Below are 14,244 nucleotides of genomic sequence, written 5' to 3'. Positions count from 1 at the left end.
AAAGTTTCTTCATGAAACTGGCATAAATTCTATAGAGGAGTGTTTTCAATTGTAACTGTAGAATATTCGGAAAGCAAGTTTTTCGTTTTATACAGAATTCATTAGTAAATCATTTTTATTTTTTACCAAAGAAAATTCATTAGTAAATCCATTAAGTTATCACCAGCAATTTTGGAAGTAGCAAAATGCATGGTGACACTGAAAACTGAAAAGGAACAGTTTTCAACCACACTAAAAATGAGAGAATTTCCAAATGGCCCACAAAAAGATCAATCGGTCAATAATAAAACATCACGAAAACGAAATGGAACAGAATCTACTTAAAAAAAAAAAGCCTTTTTCCACTTCCTCGAGTTGAGCTACACCTCCTAAATCCAACTAACAATAAGAAGATACAAGATTTTCCAATTTTAAGTATAAAAATAATATCTTTAAATTTTAGAATAATATTATAAAATTTAATAGGAAAAATATAAAAGTTAATTTACCTAAATTATTTCAAGCATGTGTGTAAAAACTCCAATTACTAAATATGGTTTGCATTGTTTTTGCTTTGTAATTTCTTTATCTACGGTTCTCTCAATTTCATTATTTTTTTCATAAATTTATGTTATGGAATTGGATTGAATTCTTCAATCTTAAGACAACTATAAATATATTTTAAAAATTTTAATTAAATACACCCTTCTAATAAAAAAGTAATTGTTATATACCTCTTTTCTTTGTTCATTTATTTAATATAAATTGTCATGTATATTTTATTTATTGCACTCAGATCCCATTGCATTTTAAAATTTCAACAATTAAAATACTAAATTAATAAAAAATATAATTAAATTTTTAAATTTTTATCAAAATTATAATTCTAACAATTAAGAACTAATAACAAATATTATATTTTTTTAATCATTTGAAGTCAAATTATATTGATTTTAAATATTTTGTTAAATATAAGTACTTTTAAAATGTTCATATTTTACTAGAATTAAATTATACTAAAATTAAAGCAAGTAACAAATTATTAGTCAATGTTTTCTGTTAGATACTATAATTGATTTTTGCAAAAACTAAAATTTCATTATGATTTTAAATGAGTATGATACTTGTTAATAAATTTAATGATTAAGTTTATTTTTTTTTATTAATTTAAACTTTTAACTGTCTTGATTTTAGATGAAATAGATACTATTTTTTAATGAAAGACAAAGAAGTTATAGTATAATAAAAAAAATACAAGAGGCAATTTGTGTATTAGATAAAAAATAAAAACTAAATAGTATTTAACCTAACTTTAGCAATTGTTTAATGAAAGTTTAACTTTTAGTATAAATTTACAAAATGAAAAGATAAAAAAATCCAACTTTTAAATGTCAAAGAGTAATTAGTATAACATGGAAAAAATGCAAGGAGCAAATAATAATTAATCTACTAATAAATCACTTCTAAAGAAACAAATTAAGAAAAAAACAATGTATCTAGTTTTTCATGATAATAAAATATTCATTCCTTCAGACTGAAACAGTGCACTTGGCCATAGCAGTATGGTCGGATATTTTTGCATACAAGTTTCTTGCTGAGTAATTTTCTGTACAGGAAGGCTAATAGTAAAAGAAGAAAAAGAAAAGAAAAGAAAAGGAGAACCTGGACATGGTATACGAGTACGAAGTTTTACTGCTATTACAGTAGAAGCTTTCCAATTTGAGAACATATACAGAAATATAAAATTGAGAGAACAGTGGAAATTATAACTTCACCTCATGATGGCTTGCCAAATTATCTAGAAAAGCCAATGCTTTCTTCTTGTCTTTCCGGTGGGCACATCTGTACATGTGTAATTTTATAGTATGAACGTCGTTAGGTGATAGCAAAGTTAAATAAACAAATAAAATAAATAAAAAGAGACAGCTATGAGTTTTTTCAATCACCTCCAACTGCATATAATGAATTGTAATGCACTTCACTCCAAAAGCTTAGCCAAATCTCTATGGACAATCATGAATATATAAAACCAGAAATCAGAGATTGAATAGATATATGTATGATAAAACTAACTTTTCTACTCTCGAATAGCATCTAGGATCACCTGTGCCCTATGCATATTACTACTGTCAAGATCAGCTCTTGACTGCATTATCCGACTAGATACCATAGAATGACTTCAGTAATAATACATTGGCAAGAGTATAAAATACTCGACTGTAGTTTGACCATTTTTCAATTTTAAGAACATAGTTTCTTTATTGACAAATTAATGTATTTAGTCTAGTTCGTTGTAAAATTAAATACATAACCATAACACCGTCATATTTTGCTAACGTGGCTCTGACCTGACATCATCTTTTTTTGCTGATGTTGCACATATTTTCTGATATGGGTCACTTTTTGCTGACATGCGTCATTTTTCTACTGAAGTAATCCTTTCTTTTCTGCCATGTAAGCGCCACATCAGCAAACTAATAGTGTTATAGCAATATACTTAATTTACTAACGGACCATGTACATTAATTTGTCAAAAAAAAAAAAAAATTACATGTTTCAAATTGAGAAATGGTCCAACCAGAAGCATGATTTTTGTACTTTAATACTTTAAGAATAAACAAGGATTAGGCTTGGTAAACCTAATGTTTAGCACCAAAAAGGACTAGATTCAATAAAACCTAGAATCTCAAAGTAGGGAAGGTTGAAACCCATACCCAACTATATTACCAATCTTAAAAAACAGAAAATGTAGTAATCTTTATTTATGGAATAATTTCCAAGATACCACAAAAGAAGATAAGAGTGACCTAGTTGTTTCTCCTCTGAACTTAAAGTTTAGTTTCATGTTGATTTCATTTGTTTGTTACTTGTGTACTAAGTAACTTCAAGGTTGTATTCTTCTACATACACCTCAGTCGACCTAGTTAAACTGCTGCTAGTACAGATATGATACACACCGCTCATGGGATAAACAACTTCAACCATATTTGTACAAATTTTTCAAGCAAGTCTCTTTACAAAACAGATGGCAACCAAAATTTCTCAAATGTCCAAAATATTCCAAACAGACCTCTCCAAATCTTACGAACAGTACATGGTTTCAAAGTAATCAAACTACAAGCTTATTCTATTCTCTCAAAAGAAAAAAAAGAAAAAGAAAGAAAATTGCACCGTTAAGCATATTCCTAGATTAATGAGAACTTGTGAATTACAGCTGCCATATCAGAATTCAGATCAAACATTTATGAGTCTCCAAATATGATGAGATCCTTTTCTTTACCTGTCTTTTGGTACTCGAGCACAGATTATGATCTATCGCCGCACAAATAATTAAGCTGCTAGAGGAGACACTAGAGGATTCTCAATGAATGTATTCAATATGTGCTGATTAAGTTTCAATTTCAATACCAATAAAATAATAGTAATTTCAATGAATGATGGCAGTCCTAATCATTTGTAGTCACTTACCCATTAAACTTCAGAGATAAGTATCAAGTGTTGTTTAACAGAAAGCATAAAGATGGCTTCCTTATTTTGAATAAACACAATTTACCACAAATATACATTTGGTTTTCTTTTACAAACTGTTTCTCCTAATAATAAATCTCAGCTCCTAATACCATAAAGTTTGTAGGTTGCTACAGCCATTTTTTTCCGTGACAGTTATTATCAACTTAAAAGAAGCATCTTCCGGTTTGGCTACCAGAAAAACAGAGGAATAATACAAGCAAATCATGCAAATCATTTTAGAGCGAAACAGAGGCTCAAGATTCTTGAATGGCATCTTTATGGATCTCTAAGCTAACACTATTTAGAGGATGTAGTACGTCAGACTTCATATATTGTATCATAAAAGAAAGGAATGTTGACATTTGGTAAATTCATGCATGACACAGATTTGATACAAATATATACATGTTAACAATACGCTTCATCTAACCAAAGATTGTATAACGAGTCAAATAAACTGAAGTAGGAGACCTATACTCGCCTGCAAGAATATAATAATGGCTATTAAATATACCTCTGGTAGGATTCTTGTCTTTTGGAATGATCTCGATATAGCAAGTGTCTCGAAAAGATGTGACCAAACAAATCTTGGCTCCAAACTGGAAATAGTGTTTTGTAAAGTCAGAACTCAAAGTTTGAAAAAATATGATGCAAATATAACAGTGCCACTATCAGAGCAAAGTTCTGTCAAGAAATAGTGATGCAGTTTTGAGCAAGTTGTCAATGTTCTTAGAGGAAACAAACATGCAAAGAATGTGCTAGTGATTACAAGTAGAAATTCATTTCAGTAGTACAAAAATAAAATTTCAATCAAACATTAGTAGATAACATAATAATTGGTTCATTTTTATTTTTGTGATATTTTACTACAAAAGCTTATTGAGTTTTTCATATTTGTTGAACAAGAAATCGAAGGAAGAAAAAATTTATGATTCTGTTGAACAATGTTTAATTATTCAAAAAAGACAGATGTAAAATATTTGTCATAGTTGTCCAACCAACGGCTGATCATATAAGTTTTAATCGATTGTTGAAAAGAAAACATAATTGAAGCTAAGATGTATTAGGATTGCAAACTTTCCAGCAACTCATAATTAAAAATTAGTTTATTAGTTAATATAATACTAAGAATAATAAAATACTATTTTCTAGGATTAAAATCACTGTTGGTTTAAAATTCTAATAGAATTGGATTCTAGAATTAAACTAGTATAAATGAGTTATTAATAGTAAATATTAAGTATTATCAAATGAAATTAATAAATGATCAAATTAACCTAATTAACTAAAGAATTAGTAGGCCTTATTAGTAAATTTACTCGTTCTCCCCTTCCTTCAAATTCTTATATATGTTATAATGTAGGGATAAGTACAAAAAAGTACCATATGGTTTCACAGTTTTACAATTTTTAGTATGTGGTATTTTCCAAATAATAAGAAGTATATAGTTACAAATTGTAAGAAAAGAAGCTATTCCACCATTGAAAAGTCTCAATTTGCAAAAATTCAACCACCTTCACTCTGATCGGTTATCATTATCATGTTGCCAGTATTTGATAATGTGATTTTAGAACTTAACAACTCCTGGTTCCATTATTTGATCTTTAAATCATGGTTTAAAAAAATATTGATTCGATAAAATCAATTTAACAGTTAAATAATGATATTTTGAGTTATTAATCTCTAAACCCATATTATTAAACACGAGAAATATGATAATGATTGAAAATGGCTAAATCCTTGCCAATCAATACTTTTTAACAGTGAAATATTTCTTTTTCTCATGATTTTTAACCAAATACCTCCCTCTGTCTGGAAAAAATAATCACATACTGAAACTTATTAAATGATGAAATCACAATAATTGTACTTATCACTAATATATATATATCTTAAAATTAAGTAATGTAACTTATTCCATCATATCAATTAATGAAAACTTTAAAATTCTTAAGAAATTCTAGAAGTACATAGAAAACTAGTACAGATTTGTTTTATTATAATAACAGCTGTTTGATATAATCGATTCAATTCTGTAGAAAAAAACTCATTTTTCCTGTACTTAAAGGATTGTATCTTGAAATGCAACATATCTATCAGAACAAAAATTTACAGGGATAAAAAAATATAGGAATCTCAATTACTGAACATTCAAGAGAGACATCTAGCACTTTCTACTGGTGTATTTTTTTTTTTTTTTTGTCTAACAAAATGGCTTCAGATTAACCTAAATGCCAAGTACTAACCTTTGCTAAGCTACAAATTTAGATTTCTATTTTGTGATCAAATTAGAACATCACACAAATATTACCCGCAAAATGTACAGAAAAGGATCATCAAGGCTACTTTTATGCCCATTTAAATGGAAGACCTCAATAAAATGTGATGAAGAGATGAAGATAAAATTTGTACTTACTCGATCTGCTGCTGCTTGTAGAGTAACATGGTCCCCCCATTCCCCTGATCTAGAAGCATAGAACCGTTTCATGCAGAAAATGAATTAGCATAAAATGGCATTCAAGAAAACATGCTTTCTGGTATTTGCATTAAGAAAGCTAACAGGCATCATCATAGAAATCTAACTTTTTCATTTTCTTCAGGTAGCTTTTGTATTTCATCGGCACATAACCTTCGTATAACTTTCTGAAATGCTTTAGCTGAAAAGGAAGATAGAGATACATGTTATAAAAGAGAGACAGGTAAAATGGTAACAAATATTAAAATGCATACTCCTTCCAGAAAAATAACAATCATAGGGTTAACCCACATCAAGTGCACATATTAGATTTAGAAGGTGAAAAGAACTTCTATTAGTCTAGCTAGAGAAAAAATCACAACAGAAGTCAATGGGAGAGAGAGAATTAGAGAATTACAATTTCATTAACCAATTCACCAAGAAAATACAAATAGTCTTGTTGGTTGATAGAGCCAAATGACACAAAATTGCTAACAGAACATCTAAGAACAACCAATTACAATTTAAAACATCTCCCCTCTTTTTTCCCACATATCAATTCCCTCCCCTTCAAATTACCCTTGTCCACAAGCGTAGCAAGTATGAACACTTGAATTATGAATAAATGATACCAATTGATACCATGGGAGTCTGCTGGGCATTTAGCAAGAAATACACTTGGACTAGGTTTTGAAGGACCTTTATATCACTTGGATGAACCATGATACTTTGGCAATCTGACTTTACAAGTTTAGCCCAAATTTCATTCCGAAAGCTTTTGTCTTTTACTTGGTCAAATTTCCCCATAGTGCCAGGCAATTCACAAATATATATTGTTGACATATCACTAGGCTTTACTATAGATCATTTTGAGGAGCTTCTTCTTCTCTGAACCATAGCAGCATGTGAGATGAAAGACTACATAGCATAACTTCTTATATAATAACTTTAGTTTGTGAACCCACTTACTCAGATTCCAAATGCAGCCATTAACCATTAAGATGCTTTTGGTGAAGACACAGGTTGCAGCCAACAGCATAAGTAACGTGTAACATAAAAAAGAAACAACTTAAACTTGACTTTGCTAAGCCAATCTTAATATATAGGCTGCTATGGATAATCTAGAGGCAGCAAATGACAACTGGCTAGCTGCTCAATGTTCATGCTTATAGTTGGTATCTTAAAGAATAACAATTCTATAACCAAATAATTGTAACTTTTGTCCTTAGCTACTGAACTACAATCCACACTATCTACCTCCTCCAGCAAAAGAGATTAGTCCTCTAAAAGAGTCTCACCTTTTCCTGTAATTGGAGTTCACCACCTACCAACTTAAAAGGAAAAATCAACAGACTTCTACTTCATCCTTCTAGAACCCTAGTGAGCCTTGCCATAAAGAACCAATGAACTTTACAAATTTCTGAAAGTCCCACCAGGGCCAAGAACATTATAATTGAAACACAACCATAACAAACAAAAAGAGTCAAGAGAGCACTCCACTCTCCAAATATTTCATTCTCAGCCATTTTCCATTCAAAAGGCTAACAAAAAAGCAACATATAATATAAACATATTCAACACAATCTCTCAACAAGGGTAGGCAGTATAAACAGACAATTTATTTCCTGAAGGAAACAGTTCTGTGAGACTGATCAACTAAATATTCACTTATGATGTTTCTATTACCACTAACTACAGGATATTGATTTCCATTAGAGATTTAACAAGCATACCTGTTTGACTACTTGCTTCCTTACATGCTTGTGGTAATCTGGACTTCGAAGCAGCTGGTCTGCTAATGATCGAAACTGTCGTTGAAAACCAAATAACCATTTAAAGATTATCATAATTGCAACAACGTCTTTTTCTTTTGACGTGCACAAAAGATGATAGCTTCACAGACAATTTGAAAATGAATGCACGATATACACAAATACAAACCTCCACAAAAGAAAAGGTCTAATTTTATCTTAAACTATTCAACTTCATTCATTTATATCCTATATTAAGATTTTCAGTTTTATCCTAGCCACAGCATGTTACAACTGATGTGTCAGGCTGAGTTGGACAAAATTCTCAGAATTGAATTTCTAAATAAAGCGGGCCACCGTTCACTTTTTTTATTTATTTAAAACTACATTTTCTTTTCACGCAACAACAATGTATAGGTAACAAAGGCCTCTTTTGGATTTTACAGAAAAGATGTAGACTGAAGTTTTGATTTAAAAGTGAATAAATGTGTATGCTGACATTTCTTGTTCAACTCAGCCAAACACATCATATCTGATACACACCATCTAAGACAAAGATGGAAAACATTTTATGATGGATAAGAAATGTAATCAAGAACATAGAGCCAATCAATAATTATTTGTACATAGTAAACAACTGAAACAACTTGAACCGTACGAGATAAACAAGATCATTAGGTCATACAAAAATTGCAATAGCTGAAATTTGGATTTTCTGTCTTACCTGGCAATTCCCATCGCCCTCAATTTGCAGTTCTGCTAAACCATATGTGGCCAATCTAAATGAATAATATAATCATTAATGGATGGGTGAAGGGAAGGTACTATAATGAGGACACACATAGAGACAGTATTGAGGTAAGATAGTAAATTTGATCTAGTAAATAATGACACCTAATTTATGTCACTAAGCCAAATCTTATATTTCTTATTAATCATCATCCTAGAAGTGTACATGTAGTATATTGCCCTTAGGACAACAACTTGCAAAGTTTTATATATTACATAGCCCACGTAAAGGATGCATCAAATAAAACGAAAACTTAGGGTGTGTTTGGGATTGATGTTGCCTGTTATAAAAGGAGGTTTAGAATTTTGTTGATTTAATAAATATTGATTTTTAAATTTTTTATAAACTGCTTTTCTAAACCTGCTTTAGGAAAAGCATCAATTTACCTGCTTTTTGCAAAAGAGGAATTTATAAACACCCCCTTGAGGTTTGGCATAACTTGTACTTACATCCTTTATTTTTTAATAATATGCACTTTTATCTCTCGTGTTAACTGCCGTCTATTTAGGTGTTAGTATTGTGTGAAATTACTGGAAATGACTATAAAGTTTGCTCAATTTTGCATTTTCATTATTTTTTTTAAATATGAAATTTTATTTTTTTAGATGGAAGAAAACAAGGTGTTGTAATTTTCCCTAATTTAATTGAAAAAAATCTTTATTTCATTCTAAATAATTTTAGTTTAATATAGACTCATATAAGGGTAAAAATGTCTTCTAAGTTAGTAAAATATAACACCTCAGTACTTTTACCAACTTAAAATTCATTAAATTAACAGACTACTAATGGAATGAATATTACGTTAAACGCATATAAAAAGGAGAGATGAAAGTGCATAATTTTAAAAATTAGAGGATGTAAGTGCAGATTATGTCGAACCTCAGAGGGCCATTTGTAATTACCCCTTCGCAAAAACAATTTTTAAAACTCAAAGAGTAAAATAAAATAAAAACTGAGGTTGGAATGCCAAACAACCCCTTAGTAAACGACATGGGAAAAGCATGTATTATAAAATGACTTTACAATGATTACATTTGGACTTGCAAACTAGAGATATATTTTAGCATGTAATTTACAATATAAAGTTCAATGAGAAATAGCATATAGAACACATATTCAATGACAACCTTTCAGATAACCTCTGATGGTCTAAGGTTGCATCATTCACATCAGGAATTTCACCATTGACTCGGGGAGTGTGCTGTCAACAAAGTAAATCAATAAGTACTCATATAGCTAAAGAAACCCAAAAGCTATGCAAAATGTAGAAGCAATTTGTTAGTAATAAAAACAGTAAGGACAATGACTACATGAGGTGCTGTAAATATCTCTTCAATACACACCATTATATTATCATATAGAGATTATTAAAACATTTAAGAAAACTCAAGGAAGGCCATGAACTAACTTAATATGGCATACATGGTTTGTCCTGATAGATAGATAGAATGTACATATAAATTATAATGTTTGTGTGTGTAAAATAATCAGGATACATAGTAGTGTGCAACACCCTTTCCCCCAACCTAATAATTCAATTCCTTACACTTTCACAAGGAGCCACTCAGTTCCATTCACTGATGTTCTTATTCATAACTTTTTAGCAGCATTCCCATGGATCTTTGTGGAAATTCTACTTAGGCATCCATGTCTTCTGTAATATATACTAGGTACAAGCCTGTTCTTTGAGAAGTTCCCTATATTGCATATTTCCTTTATACTTCAATTGTATTAAGACTTTCCCTATTGACACAAATGCAACAACCAAATTATGTCAGCGCCTTGAAAATTAGAGTTTTCAGGCTAGTTTACGTTAGTTTCAAAATTGTAAATGGGTATGGGTGAGGAAAAAAAACAGCAGAAAATATAGGATATTGAAGCAATTTTAGCACTGTTAACAACACAGAACGCCAAAAGATAGGAAGAACACCAAATGAAGGATTGATCAGGTTTCATTTAAAGATTTGAAGTCTGAAATATATGGAACTTGCCTGCCAGCTTGAAGAGTGATAACAAGATTCAGAGTTTCAGACCTATAATTTCTTAAGCATCATACATAGGGTTGAATTGAATCTCACAATGCAAAGGAGCCAAATTGTTGGAGAACTATTCATACTTATCAACTTCATATAGATAACGAATGAAAAAAGCACTCAAGCGACATTTAAAGGTCCAATGCTCTAAAGTATACAGGTACTGAACTGAGACCTGTTTAACCCTTGGGCTAATTATGACATCACTAAGACTCAGAACACAAGTAGATTCAACTTTAAGCCAAAAACATTAAGCCAGCCAATTCCAGAAAAGTTGAAACTCACCAAGTACTTAGATCCTCAAGTTATAAAACCCCAGGTCAGCAACTACTATCTTCATAAAATCATATGTAATACTCCACAAGAAATAGAGAGTACTTTAGAATAAAAAATAAGAAATAATGAAGATATGTCTAAGTATCTTAAGTCTTTGAACTTGCTCTTTCTTAAGCACCATATTGTCTTTATTGCCCATTATATTAAAGTAGTAAGTTGCTAGGCTTATTTCTTAATGCTACCTAGAAATATAAATTAAGGATATAACAAATTTAGATCTAATAAGATTTCTGCAAACCATACTTTCCTAGAATCTTATAAGAATATCTTAGAGTTATTCCAAAACAGATAGATTACAGGAAAAGAGGATGCTACTAGAAAGAAGTTTAAGACGGACTGGAGAAGACTGTTGAACTATTCCCATGCAATAGAATCACTTGTATCAGCCTATTCGGTCACTCAAGATGACTGAAATATAAAAGAAAGCCATTGCACGCACGAACATTTTTTTATAAGACATATATATTAAAAGGAACCCACCGGTATGGAATCCAAATGAGAGAGTCTCTTCCCAAGCCTTCCAGCAACTTGAGAGTTTTCCTCTTCTGCTAAGATGCTGGCAATAGTTTGGTCATCCTCTGTGTCTGGGAAGCTGCTATTCAAACTTGAGGTCGAGCTCACACTTGCATTACTACAGCTTTCATTCATACTCTATCAATGCTACTAGATATAGCTAATCTTCTTAGCCTATAAAACAAGTCAAAATGAGACACCAAAATGCATAAACCATTAAATAGACTAATCTAAATTTAAATTGACAAATATTAAATAAAATAAGACTAGTAATGTACCATTGATTGAAGAGTGCATGACAATGATTAATCTAAAGTATCTGCACTAATTCTGTGATAAATTAACAGAGAGCACAACAACAGAAAGTCACAAGAAATAGAAACACAGGTCATGTAGCAATCAAACAAGCACCAAAAAGACACAATTGATATCAAATCTTTTATTAACTAGAGTTTTTCCGTTTATCTAATTGTGGTAACACGGGGAGAATTTATGAAGTGAAGTGAGTTTAAATAATCTACAAAAGAAAATAGGCAAACTATACTTCCCCTGTCCTTTTTCCTTATATTTTGTGGGCAGACAAACAGATAAATGCAAAATACAGAAATCGTCAGCAAGGAAAACACAAAGATTATAGAACAACTAAAATAGAAAAAGAAATTTAAAAAAAAAAAACTCGAAATAAATGTTATTAAGTAATAATAAAGAATACCCAGAATAAAGCTTGCAGTATAAAAATTCTGATAAAACAGTGGAAGCGATCTAAGAGACGCTGGCTTGGGCTTCTTTCCTATACTAAGCAACCCAAGAGAGGGCAAACTGAATTTTGGAGATTCCAACAAATGTAAAAGGACATAATAAATGTCAAAAAGAAACAAAAGCATAAATAATAGTCAAAGAAAAGGTTTCTTCTCGGAAGAAAGAAGAAATAAGATAAAATGTATGCGTTTGCCAGTAGTTGAAATTTTCTTTTACCCTCTCACCCCGACACCAAACCAACACGATGGTTGATGATACCAAAAGTGTTTATATATATATATATATATATATATATATATATATATATATATATATATATATATATATATATTTTAAAGATTAAATAATATTTTAATAATGTTTATTTATTTTTAAATATAAAATAAAAAGTTAATTTAATTTTTATATTTAACAAATTTATTAGAAATTTTTTATATTGATTTAGTTGACATTTTTATTTTTATTTTCTATTGGTAAAAATAAAAAAGAAAGGAAAGAGAAATTAAAATTAAGGTAAAGTTCAAAATCTGTGACGTGGTTTTGATAGTTTTATATTTAAAGGACAGAAGCATTTTTGTATTAAATAAATAATATATATTTTATTTTTTAAATATTTTTTAAATATATCTAATGTTTTTTATTTTTTAGATAGTAAAAATTAATAGAAACATAAATTTTTTATAAAAATAAATTTTTTAAATAATATCACATATGACTAGATATTTTATTATTCAGAACAAATTATTAAAATAGATACTTTTTAAATTTTAGTCAAATTTAAGAAAGAAAATTTAAATATATTTATAAATTCGATGATATATGGTTAGATGTCACATTGCTATAAAATCATAATTTAGTAATATTTAAATTAAATACATGCAAAATTATATAAAGAAAATAATAAAAAAATTATTATGTACCTAAAAATATTAAACCACAAGTGAAAAAAATATCTTATTTGATAAAAAAAAATATCTCTCTTCCTCGAGTGAAAAATGCTAAAATTCAAATTTTACTCTTAAAATTCTTAATACTTATGAAAATAAAAATATAAAGAATCTATTGGATTTAAATAAAATATTTTACATTCTTGGCAACTAGTTTTAAGGTGATAGGGGGTAGGAAATTTATGCATAACACCAACCCTTCTTAACACTTTCTTTAGCTGAGCTTTGCAAAAGTGTGTATCCCTATCACTAAAAATGGCCTTAAAAATGCCAAACCTATAGAAAATCTTTTTCAAGAATTTTACTACTACTCTAGCATCATGGTGAAGCAAAGCTTATGCCTCAACCTATTTAGAAACATATTCAATAACCACCAAGATATATTTATTACCAAAGAAATAGTTAATGGTCCCATAAAGTCAATGCCCCACACTTCAAAACTTTCACATTCGAGTATACCATGTTGGGGCATCTCATCATGATACGAAATGTTACATATATGTTGGCAATAATCACATTCTTTCACGAATGATTGGCTATCCTTAAATAGCCTTGGCCAATAAAACCCTGCTTCCAATACTTTTTGAGTTGTTCTACTTGCTCCATAATGTCTGCTAACTGGTCTACAATGGCAATGATCAAGAATGCTCATGGATTTCAACCATGCCATACACTTATTTATTATCCTGTCAGTACACATTTTAAATAGAAATAGGTCTTCCCAAAAGTAATATTTCAAGTGAGCAAATAATTACTTCTTTTTTTGATAAGAATAATCTTTTGGCAGTTCTCTCGCAACAAGATACTTTGCAAAATCAACATACCATGGAATAGAAAAATCAGAATTACTTACCAAAGCATACAATTGCTCATCTCGAAAATGATCATTAATATCCTTTTCATGTAACTCCTCCAAATGAGGATTCTCGAGGCATGATAAATAGTCGGCGGTCAAGGTTTCTACACCTCTCTTATCCTGTATCTCCAAGTTGAATTCTTGCAAAAATAAAATCCATTTTATTAATCATGGTTTTGCATAAGTCTTAGAGGATAAATATCTCAATGCCGAGTGATCAGTGTATACAATCACTTGTGATAGTATCAGGAATGATAAAAACTTGTCAAAAGTAAAGACAACTACAAGTAATTCCTTTTCAGTAGTAGTGTAGTT

At 29.8% G+C, this 14,244-nt stretch overlaps 1 protein-coding gene across 2 annotated transcripts; it reads right to left on the bottom strand.

Moving 5' to 3' along the window:
• Positions 1-1,455: 1,455 nt before the first annotated feature.
• Positions 1,456-12,373, bottom strand: LOC8289518 (OVARIAN TUMOR DOMAIN-containing deubiquitinating enzyme 11). 2 transcript variants are annotated; one of them, XR_001535524.3, is made up of 11 exons: positions 12,080-12,373; positions 11,335-11,541; positions 9,613-9,686; positions 8,420-8,474; positions 7,678-7,752; positions 6,073-6,146; positions 5,906-5,954; positions 4,004-4,088; positions 2,328-2,426; positions 1,926-1,982; positions 1,456-1,821 (listed from the first exon to the last, which is right to left on the bottom strand). XR_001535524.3 is itself a non-coding variant. In XM_015722082.3 (10 exons), the coding sequence occupies exons 2-10, from the start codon at positions 11,500-11,502 to the stop codon at positions 1,778-1,780; spliced, it is 681 nt and encodes a 226-aa protein (XP_015577568.1). In that variant the 5' UTR covers positions 11,503-11,541; positions 12,080-12,372; the 3' UTR covers positions 1,456-1,777. The 2 variants fall into 2 exon arrangements, 1 of the variants encoding a protein (XP_015577568.1); XM_015722082.3 differs by lacking the exon at positions 2,328-2,426 and having other exon boundaries at positions 12,080-12,372.
• Positions 12,374-14,244: the final 1,871 nt, after the last annotated feature.

Source organism: Ricinus communis, chromosome 10 (genome assembly GCF_019578655.1).
Source record: "Ricinus communis isolate WT05 ecotype wild-type chromosome 10, ASM1957865v1, whole genome shotgun sequence".
Taxonomy (NCBI): Eukaryota; Viridiplantae; Streptophyta; class Magnoliopsida; order Malpighiales; family Euphorbiaceae; genus Ricinus; species Ricinus communis.
This window is presented reverse-complemented; position numbering and strand designations above follow the sequence as displayed.